The sequence below is a fragment of the Silurus aristotelis genome, assembly GCF_946808225.1.
Source record: "Silurus aristotelis genome assembly, chromosome: 5".
Classification (NCBI taxonomy): Eukaryota; Metazoa; Chordata; class Actinopteri; order Siluriformes; family Siluridae; genus Silurus; species Silurus aristotelis.
In genome coordinates this window covers 7,144,178-7,156,209 of record NC_139578.1, presented here as the reverse complement: position 1 = coordinate 7,156,209, position 12,032 = coordinate 7,144,178, and the positions used below count along the sequence as shown (strand labels likewise).

The 12,032-nt window shown below is 36.8% G+C and overlaps 1 protein-coding gene across 2 annotated transcripts in view; it reads right to left on the bottom strand.

The window, feature by feature from the left end:
* Window positions 1–2,859: 2,859 nt before the first annotated feature.
* Window positions 2,860–12,032, bottom strand: part of b4galt2 (UDP-Gal:betaGlcNAc beta 1,4- galactosyltransferase, polypeptide 2) — a 145,482-nt gene continuing 136,309 nt past the window's right edge. Inside the window, exons 7-9 of one of the 2 annotated variants that reach the window (XR_014533697.1) lie at window positions 6,256–6,417; window positions 4,630–6,049; window positions 2,860–4,480 (exon numbers count right to left, since the gene is read on the bottom strand). Coding sequence is in view for 1 of the 2 variants with exons in the window: in XM_083541814.1 (XP_083397940.1) it covers window positions 6,267–6,417 (151 nt within the window). In the remaining variant the exon portion in view is untranslated. Of the gene's footprint in view, window positions 4,481–4,620; window positions 6,418–12,032 lie in introns of those variants that run through there. The other variant, XM_083541814.1, reaches the window with a different exon arrangement.

Genomic DNA, 12,032 nt, shown 5'->3' with positions numbered 1-12,032 from the left:
TGATGTTTTGTCTTGATTATCAGAATGTTTTATTTCCTTTTGTCGTTCTTTCCTTATATTAAGTCTTGATTTAAAATGTGGAAATCTGCAAAAAAATTTTAAACAAATTGCTGATGGAAAATTTGTCTTTAAAGGAAATCGAAGTTTTCCCCGATTGTTTATTATAACTCTAATAAGCCTGCAGCCATAAGCATCTGACCTTTTATAATTCTAATAATGGATGTAAATTAAACCGGCAGATGGTCTGCTCTTTCAATGGTAAAAATATTACCCCATCGATGCCGAATTTTAAATTACAGCCTGCAGTTACGGGAAATGTCAGAAGGCATGTCTTGAGTCCTGTGAGAATGAAATTAACACGTTTACATGGATAATCTCAGACTAATATCTTAAGAAATCTGCATTTTTTAAAAAGTATTTTCCACTAAACATTAAAGTTGTAGCTAGCATAACATTTAACAACACACATAGCAGACATTTGGGAATTTCCAAATTGCTACTTCAACTAGCTAAAAATTTTACTGTGTTTCTTAAAATGTTCATATTCAACAGAATACACAAATTCCTTATCCATTATTGTGTAAATCTACAGTACCAATTAAATGATCAACTGTTTAGCTTTGGTAACTATGCATTCGAATCAGTTCAGTACTTATACAGTAATATGACACTGTGAAGGAACTAGTTGGTGGACAACAAACCCTGCTTCTGTTACTTATATTCAAATTTCCTGATTAATAATTACTCCAGTAAAAGTATCCTCGTTCACATTTCTGCTTCTGTAAAAATACTTTTGAATGTACTGTACCCAAGTATCACAAGTAAACCTGATCTATGAGAACTCAACTTTAATGAAAAGAGAGTTTTCTGTAATTACACACAGTTACACTTGTGAACTCCTGACAGCTTCTCATTTAATGCAATTTACAGTATGTATTCACTTCAAAGTAGTGAGTAAACACCCCCCCCCAATATGTTGAAATTCCTAAAATGATAAGACTGATAAAGTAGATACTTGAAAAATGCATGAAGCACTACTTTATATTTCCTACACGCACACACTACAGACTACTTCTGAATACTTTGCATGCACACATACACATATTACACATACACCCCCAAACAAAATATGAATAACATCATGGAACTAATCAACGTCTGCAGGATTTTGGATGTTCACATTACACCCTGTACACATTATACACGATTTGGCAGCAAAGAAACCACAGAAGAACGGACATTAGTGGAAACCTTTGGCCTGATGAGTCCAAATGTAAAAATTTTGCTTCTGCTTCTGTTGCTTCTTCGATAGACGTACAGAGTTTGAACAGACGGTTCCTGAATGTGTGGAGGTACGATCGTGTGGGGATGATTTACTGGTAAAACTGTTGAGGGCACATTTATTCAGCATGCCTACCAAAGGATTTCGAGTGACATCCCATCTGGCTTGCACTTAGTTGGACCATCATTCATTTTTTTTTTTTTTTAAACAGGACAATGACCCCAACACACCTTTAATTTATGGAGGAGAGATTTGTCTAAGAAGTTTGAATGTCTCCACTATTAATATACAATATTGAAAACAATAATAATAATAATAATAAAAAAAAAACATTAAATGAGAAGGTGTGTCCAAACTTGCTGTTTATTATGTAAAGGATTATGTAATATTCATTAGATCCTTGTGTTTCTTGGCTCAAAGCATGTCTCTTCTGCTTGCTGTTCTTCCAAAATAATGCTTTCTTTGCTGCAAATCGACAATGAATCTCTGACTTACAGTCTACTGTAACAGTGGATGTTAAAAATTTATGAAAATCGGCTGGTTTTTGGGGTTAGTGAATCTATTAAACGTATATATTTTGCAGCATTGGTAGCTCTTGGCATTCGATGACTGCACATGGGATACATTTAAAGTTCTTGAGATTTTTCGTATTGACTGACCTTTATTTATTAAAGTAATGATTGACTGTCTTTTTTTCTTTACTTCTGTTTCTTGCCATAATATGGATTTGTACATTAGTTGTAGCATTAATGGTGCTAGGTTACTCACCATTTTCTCTGCCCAAGACAACTGCTGGTCTAAAGCACATTAAGGAGGCAACATGTGTCACAAATGAACACTTGAAAAGGCACACCTGTGAATTGCTGTCATCAATCTAAAATATAAAACCTTTTCTGGGTTGTTTAACACTTTTTTGTGTACATCATTCCATACATGTTCTTAAATTAAATGCGCTTTAACTCCAATACGGAAAATTTAACTCCAAAAACCAGAAATGTGAAATACTGAAACTAAAATTTCATGAATTACGTTCTTGAAACAAATCTACTGAATATTGAGTGTCTGTGAAGTTTATTTTTACAGTTTATTTCTAAAACCCCTGGCAACAAAATGTTTGAGAATCCACCGTGTACTGTACAGCACTGTTGTACTGACTGATACAATAGCCTGTTGTGATGCATATTATGGGATGTCACAACTGCTCATCGTATATAGACGCACCTTTGTCGCTGATGTGTTAACAGGGTGTACAGCGTGTTAATAGGGTGTGATGTCGAAAATATGTTGGATTCATCTTAATCACATGGTGCGAATATGAGACTGTGTACTTTCATGCTTTGGCTCGTGCTTTGAGAAGTTCTTCTGGGATAACTGCTTATTGGTTTAGCAAGTCCTCTTAATGTGTGATACTGTCAACACCGTGACAGTCTGAGGCCCTGTAGCTGTCTCACATGTGCACACACGCACGCACACACACACACACACACACACACACACACACACACACACACACGCGCGCGCGCGCGCGAGCTCTCTCTTATCCACAGCAAACATGAGTATGACAATTAAGACGCAGGTTTCCAAGCAACAGCTCTTCTTTATTTTATTGTATACAAAAAGTATGTTTGTTATGACATAATGCATTCTACATAGAACCAAATGTTGACATTCAATGTACCAAAAAAAAAAAAAAGAAAAAGGTAGATTCAGTAGGTTTTCAAAAAGCCACTCCAAGTTCGAAGGCCAGAGTTTATTTCATGTGTGATAAGTCAGAGCGCCCCCTGCCCTTTTCTCATATATTTCACTTTTTACTTTTTCTTGACAAGGATGAAGGAATGGAATGGATGAGGAGAACAAAGGGGAGGAGAGGAAAGAGGAGCATAAGGGAGCATAAACATCAAAAGAGAGCTACACACAGTGCGCTATTTCTTTGGGGAGGATATACAGCATAAAATCTCCCGACAGTAATGTTATCATACCGGAATGTGCTTAAGCTGATCCTACAGTATGCAGTAGTTCTGTAGTATGTATAGTCACTGATAAGGACCAATCATCTTTCTTTCTTGTATTGTGCAAAACATGGAACGAGACGACTTCCTGACTAGCGTCATGATATAGCAGCGACGATATGTAGGTAGATGATTACAAAAATCTGGTATCCATTCAGAAACCAGTTAGATTATGTTCCAACAACATGTTTCTCCTTCTTGGGACTGACAAAAAAAAAAAAAGTGCACCTTCACATCTACACTGTAGATTCAATTCAACAGCACTATTCTAACTCACAAACAGAGCTTGTTATTTTCCTCGTATGTCGTATGTCGCATATGTACAAATTCACAGCAATTCAAACAAAACAACAGAAAATAGAAAGAACGACACAAAGAAAAGAACAAGGCTGCTGCAGTACACTGCGGTTCATAAGCCAGACTCGATGAAGGGAAGAGGAGAGGAAAAAAAATACGCCCTTCACATCTCATAAAACTCACACATTTCTGCTGTGGGAAATAAAAATGTAAAAGATGATGTGCGCAATGTACCACTCTTTTTCTTTCTGTTCAGAATACATCATCAAGAAGAACCAGAAAGGAAATAATCTTACTTTGGAATATATGTTAAAAAGTCCCAGGTGACTACAATGCCATTGTGGCCATTACTGCTGATATAATGGTTACTTTTAATATACTATAATGATTTTGTGTCACATGAAGGATTCTGCACTATATAACAGGTTTTGCATGGGGGGTATCAGCTACATGTGCACCACGGTCGACAAGCAAAATGGTTGATATGCTTTGGTATTACTGTATACAGTTTTTTTGTATAATCATAAGTATAGTATTAGAAATATAATATATTATAATAAATATGGAATAAAACCAGGACATGATGTGTCGTTAGTGAGAAAAACATTTGTGAGGTGTTAATGCAAAGACTATATTCAGCACGTCCTGAAGTATGTTTTTTGTTCCTCTTAAACGAGAGCAAGCTGGACTTGTTGATTTATTAAAGAACAACAGTCGTACCTATACATGTATTTGTAGTTATGTTTAAAACTTTTGGAAATGCTTGCAAAAGTCTGTTATCACTTATGTTATGGCAGCTATAACCGTTGGTCCCTCACCAGCTTTCCTTCCTTTCTACCTTTTTTTGCCACAGTGCTCGCCGAGCTAATTTCTTCTGAATATTTGAACTACCCTTCCCGTGGGCTCACCACCTGCAGGAGGGATGGTGCTGTGAGGATTGGGCAGCAGTCGAAGGCGGGGGTCTGCTTAGACTGCTGCCCCCGCGACCCGAATTACGGATAAGCGGGAGAAAATGAATGAATGAATGAATATTTGAACTACTAGCTTACGAAAGCTAACACTAAAGTCTCCTTTCAGCAATGATACATCACTGTCACCATATACAAAGCATTACCATTTTAGCAATAACAGATTATTTGTGCACTCCTGCATGAACTAATACTTGTGTACATATTATCCTATGATTTGTCTTGTAGCTTGCGCCTCTACCTTTTGACCAATCGAAATCAAAAAATCCCACAACGCTGTTGTAGTATATTATAAATATAAAAGCATAATAACCTGCTTGAATTTACTGTCCCTGCCAACAAAGTTTGCTGAACTAGAAATTTCTCTACGAAACTTTTAAGCTGTAAATGCAAAAACAGGGCAGCTTTGTACATTTCCGAGATGCAATTAGCGGTTGAGAGAAGTGTTCCCTAAAAGGTAGGACGTTAAAAACAACCTTACTCACCACTGATGCAGACGTGGAAGAAAAGCATGGCACATTAAAACTAAACGACTAGGAGTCAAACAGAAGGCAAGGAATGAAATGAAAAGGAATGACAGAGGAAAAGAATTGGGTGGCTGGATTAAACTTAACACAGACCTCTAAAGTAGAACACACGAGCACCTCCTAAGACGTCTGAAGGCATCAGTATGGTGTGCATAGGCAGAAAATGAAAACGATCAAAGCGTAAGTAAAAAAAAAAAAAAAAAGGAAAGAAAAAAGAAAAAGAAGCGTGAGGACAAAGCATGATTGCAAAATAATCATTCCAGTGTTAAAGAATAGTTCACTGTGGTGTTCTCTGAGCATGACCTCTCTCTCTCTTTCACACACACAAAGTAATTAATATTAAGGTGCATAAAGTTAAAAAAAGAAATACCTACTTTATGCAAAAATTTGCAATTAATAAAAAAAAGAAACTCCACATAGCTTCTAAAGAATATGATGGTGGTGACCATGTACACATTTTCCAGAATTCCCATGGTCTCCAAGTAAGAGTTCCCAGTCAGTCCCATTCTGGACCACAAAAGGCAGGGCTCCAGTCAGGGCAAATAAAAGGTTGCCGAGGCACCTGTGCACCCTCTATGCAAATCCGTTCGCCGAAAGTTTTCAGCGTAATCAGTGCTTCCATGGTTGAAGTCACAGAGCAGGAAGTAGAAGTAGAAATACAAAATAAGAAAGAACAGAAAAAAAAAAAAACGATAGAGAAGATGCTTCAGATGCTTTGTCAAGCACAGATTAAGTGTCTTTATCATCTCCAGCTTCGCAGATATGATGAGCGAAAGAGTTAGACGCTGCAGCAGCTGCAGGTAGAAAACAGACATTCGATTCTCAAACGTTCTGACTGATGTACATCAAGTGAACAGGGTTCTCCTTTGAGATTGTGCCCAGAAATAAAGTTTTATTTGAGTCATCCAGGTTTGACCGGAAAGGTCGATTAGAGCATCGTTCATATCGCTATGGCTTGTCCGAGCTCTGAAATGAAGAGGATTCATGGTTTTTAAATCCACAACAAGTTCAGTGTATTCCTGAGAACTAACCTGTTCAGCATTCCAGTGCTGCACACAGAGGCACACAGCCATGGCCGGTGTATGTATGTATGTGTGTGTGTGTGTGTGTGTGTGTGTGTGTGTGTGTGTGTGTGTGTGTGTGTGTGTGTGTGTGTGTGTGTTTGTGTGGACCTGGCCGTGGTCTATCCTCTGAGTGGTCTGGGGGGTGGTTTACCAATCTCCACTGAGATGTTGGTGTACAGCGGGTACTTTTTAATCGAGACCAGGCGATATGTCAGCGAGCTGATGCCGTCCTTCCTCATGGTGTTCTTTGTATTCTGAATTTTATTGAACCTGTCAAGAACAAAAAAGCAAGAGATCACATTTTAAGGGGATTCACAAAAGAAATGCGGATTGCTTTCAATTTCTACTGTTGAGGGTATTCTGAAGAGGCCTCACAAGATGACGTTTAAATAGTACATGAACGCTTTCCTGGTTACCTGTATGTCATCATTAATTGACATAATTAACAGCTTAAGGGAAAACCAACAAAACAACATGCAACCATTCCAATGCTAAATAATACATTTACAATGATGAAAATGTCAGATCTATGGCCTAAAACATCAGAAATAAAAAAAACTGTCATGCTAGGAACAATTACCCTTTACATTTGTGCACTTTTCATCAACTTCACCACTCTGAGGAAATTCATCCTGAACATCAAAAAGATCCAATATTCCATTGTTATAACACCCTCAGCCAGTAGATGGCAGAACTGGCAAAGCGATAACAGAGAAGTCGTCCCTCCTTTTTGAATTCAGTTTCTTCTGCACTCATACACATACACTCCAGCAAACTATTGCACACATTAGTGTGGTGCACTGGGAAACACCATATATAGTTCTCAAACCTACAAGCTTTCCATTCATGCGAAGACTGAAATAAGCCTCTTTCAACCATGAGTCATTACTCTCCAAAAAATGATGTCACCTAAACAAAAGCTAACAAAGTTGCTAAGAAAGAGCATTCAAAACGACTTTCTGTCCAGAATTCTTGTGTTTGGATGCACCTCTTCATCAATCACAATTCCAGCAGTGGAGCAAGCAGTGCAAAGTCGTCGAAAAGTATCCTGTGCTTGACTTACTGATTCAAACGTTAAATCTAACGGCACTTGTGTAACATCCTCAAGCATCCCCCTGGCCTTGAAGTACAGCAGGCTCTCGAGCTGTGCACAGAGGATATATTCATTTGCCAACCTCTTCTACATTGTCACTTCTACATTGTCGTCTTGAGATGACTGAAGTAATAATACTCACAGAAGGCAGTTATTATTAGGCTAGGCCTGGGTGTCTTTATATAATTTTTCATTTCCATCACTGATACATTCATGCCAGTAATTCAAAAGCTTCCTGGCAGTGGCATAGGAACAAGGCCAACTGTATCCGGGGGGAAAAATTAGAGTGCATTACATAAATTGCACTTAGTTGTGCATATTTGAGTGATTTTTTGCTGCTCTCATAAATTACTTCAGATTTATGCAGCATGCACATGCCATTTTCATTCGAAATTAAGCAGCAATGTACAGGATCTGCATAGTAATGATGCAATAACTATGCAAAGTACGCAGTGTGTTTTGTAACATAGTATACAAGGTGTCTCTTAGGTTCTGTGACACAAGGTCACATGACATTAAAGTTACAAAGACAGTACACACAGGAAAAGACTTGCCACGAGAAAACAAACTCAATAACCCAAGTGGCAGAGAAATTATGTGGATACAGTTCTAGAACACTATGGAGCTTAGCACTATTCTTAACTTAATTCTTTGACCTGTCCTAGTTCGTTGGTCTTCAAACCACGCTATAATGCCTATAAAACTGTTTCTTGTGTAACCTGGCTTTTGGCTTTATCCGTAATGATATTGTACCATGTGACACAGCCATAATCACATAACAGAGACAGTATAGCCCTGCATACACCATGTCTAACAAATATTCCTTTACTACAGCAGCTAGATAGACTCTGGGAACCTATTCAACCACACATTTCTTACATTTTTACCTTTGTTTCTTATAACCAAAATGTCAAATGCATCAGTATCCAAAAATAGAAATAGAATGATTTCTTTACTGATGAATAAAACAAAAAGTAATGGTCCTAGAACAGCCCCCTGTGGACATTAGTAATGATTTGAAATGACTGTACTTTACCTGCTTCCCCAATCAATGCTCAAATGTCAAATGCTCCAAAAATTAGCTTTGTATAGCTTTGTATACTTTGTGCTGAACAAAAGAACAGAAAAGAAGTGCAGCTTGTGACTAACAAACATCAACATATGCAGTCCTTCTGTTCTGAAGCCTCACATATAGAAAAAAAAATATTGACAATCTATAATTTTGACATGTATATATGAGTGCTGAAATTAGAGACTCCTTCCATGAATGTCATCATATTAATGTATACATTTTAGTCTCTGTTAAATAACAACACATAATGAATGGTTGTATTGTAGCTAGTATTGAGTAGTATTTACCTGTGGATTTGCATTTTGCAACAGAATTGATGTGACAATATAAAAATTTGACAATATAATCCTGTGATTATTTCTGCATAACAGAAAAGGCCATGCTATACAAAACTAACAATCCCATTATACACACCACCAACCCCATTATATCTTATTTATAATACCTTACTAATGGCATATGCAGAATTTATTCGTTTTTAGATCTGACTAATGTAACCATGTGTCATAGAAGATAGAGCCATGGACAAATTTGTAATACTTGTTGGTATAAATATTTACAGTCTAACATTTTAGACATTCTAGTAACATTTTAAAATACATTGTTTTCTTTACTTAAAAATTGCTAAAATGCATACCGACAAGTCACAATTCTAATGGGAGAATGTGCTTTAGACAGATGAAACTTTGGAGCTTTTAGGCGAGGCACATCAGCTGTATGTTCACAGACAAAACAATGAAGCCCCTAAAGAAAAGAACACAATACTGTGAAACATGAAGGCTTGATTATGTTTTGAAATGGTTTTGTTATGTCTGGCATAGGAATCCTTGAATCTGTGCCATTCTGGAAAGAAACTTTCTACCCAGTGTCCATCTCAAGCTCAATCTTAGTCCATCGCATTAGTCCTCCAAATAGGATAATGACTCAAAGCATGTAGTTTCTATGATACATGGTCTGAATCCTATTGATCTTCGATGGAAAGAGTTTAAACATGCAGTGTGAAGATGACAATGCTGAAATCGACAAAATAACTATACTACCCATCAGCAACTGAACAAAGCATGGCCTGTCTCACATTAATGTATTTCTCACTGTCAAGCTTCTGGTCACGTAAAAAAAAGCGAAGGTGGATACAAACAACTAAATCTACCAAACCCTATGAAAGCCAACAACATAAACATGGATACTAAGCAAAAGTAGATAATGACTAAGAATGAATCTGAGATACACAGAAAAACACATGAACATAGAAAGGAAAAAAAAAGCTGTCAGACGAAACGACACATTGATTCACCCACACTGAAAAAATTTAATGTGTGCCAATTGGGTGCAACGAGGAACATGCATAAGTGATTAGTAACAAGTGACAGTTATGTGATGTAAATTAAAAAACATGTAGACTTATGGTATAAAAGAAATATAGTGCTAAATATCAGGCAAATACTAGTTTTTTCCTGCTTTTGTGCAATACATTGAGCACATAAAGTAACTTTTCATGTGAGGTTAAAATACATGTCACATCAAGCACAACAACACAGCTAGCATGGGAGATGTAGCTATCATAATGATCACTACTAAAAATACTAAATGACTACTAAACACCTGGACATGATATCAATGAAACAAAATATCACACATTTATAATAAGGTTCAAATAAAGTGTTACTAAAATCTTCATTTAAATTTACCAAGGTGTTTTTTTTTTTTTTTTTTTATCAAGTCCTTGTCCTTTTTTTTCTTTCTTTTTTTCTTGCAGAGACAGCAATTTAGTACATTTACACCCTTATAAACAATACCTTGAGGACATAGGATTATGGCGATGACATATTTAGCACAGAGTATGATTATTGTTTTATCCAGGCAAAACACTTTATAAAGATATATGGCAGCAATGGTATTTTGACAGTCCTGGAGGCAAAACATGCAAAATGTTCTAGTACACTTTGCAGCAAAATACATTGCAGTTTCATTTGTCTAAATGTATATTCTTATGCAGGGGTCATCAACATTTTTTAAACTGAGAGCTACTTCTTGGGTACTGATTAATGTGAAGGGCTACCAGTTTGATACACACTTCTGAAAGATCACATTTTATCAATTTACCTTTAATTATATGTTATTATTAATAATTAATAATATTCATCTATATCTAGTCATCTATATTTTGATATCGTCATTTTTAAATTCACACTAATGCAAGTGTGATTTTGTCAGGGAACCACCAGCCACGCCTCCCTCCAAGGCTCTAACTCTCACTCAGCCTCTCACCTACACCTGTTCCCCATTACCTTTAAAAGGTCCCGATTCCACCTCATTTACAGTCGGATCTACTTGTTGCCATGAGAGATCTACCGGACTTCTATGCTCCTTCTTCGGCTTCGGAGGAATAGCTCGAAAGGTTTTCCTTTAACGGTTCACATTGGCGATCATTACGGATTCTACCTGCTTTACTGATTACACCAGCTCTCTGGTTCGTACTTCTCCTTTAGCCTCTGCCTTGTATATGTTCAGACTAAATAAAGGCAAGGTGTTTAACCATACTCCGGTTTCTGACTCTTGGTCTATCTGTGACAGATAGAAAAAGAATAGCAACAAAAAAAATTAGCGACACTTATCAGTGAGCTGCATCTATGGTAAGCTATTTTTAGAAAAGGCCCACGGGGGCGACTCATGTGGTCTTTGCGTGTCACCATGTTGGTGACCCCTGTTCTAATGTAAGGTCTAGGAGCCACTCAATTTTGTAATTTGCAGTGATTATCACAAAAAGTGAAATAATCACTTATATTTTTAAACATTTTATTGCACAAACATTATTCAAATTTCACGACTCTTCCACCACACAATGTAAACCTTAACAGCAAGCTTTGGTTGCTTCAATATTTTCAAGTAAGTCTGATATTCTTTATACCGAATCTTGTATTTTGAGACCCTCTAAGACAAGAAGCAATAAAAACACTGAGGGAAAAGTGAAAGCCTGATTGGTAAACAAACTGTCATGCGTGGCAGATCCCTGAAACCAGGTTATTATCCATCCTTTTGTGTGGGAAAGCCAAAAACCAACTGAAAGTACTTCTTCAAGACATTGAGTGTACTCTATTGTTTTTAGTTGAAATGACATTAAAAGTCACTTGACTTAAAATTAAATAATATCACGATACAATACATGCCACATGATACAAAAATGTGCTAATTCCTTACACAATACCTCCAGTTCTCTTTGTAGCACAGACAAACTTTGCTGCCCATAGCACCCCAATCATATGCTCTTACATCAGAAAACCGCAGATAAGGCAGCTGCAAAGTTTATTTTTTAGGTGAAAGATCACATGCACAGGAATTGCAATTGCAAAACAATTGATTATGATTGATAATATAGTGCAGTTTTAGCAGTACAGCACTTCTGAGATTTGAAAGGGGTGTGGGGGGGGGGGGGTGGTTGTGCTACATCAGAATACTCAGTATATTAAGAACACTGTATGTAGCTAGCTAATGTTGGTGTTATCTGATGATAGCTATAAGATTTGTAATAACTTTGTACTCAAAGACTTGAGTTCTTAACACTTCAGTCCTGAACACTATGTCCTAGTTTTTTTTATTTTATTTTTAGTGCTAGAAAAGTTCAAACCAAAGGACATTTTCTTGAATATTTTCTTCCTAAATGATCATGAACATTTCATATAGAAGCTGAATCACCAGGGTGCACTTTTAAACAAGTCCTCA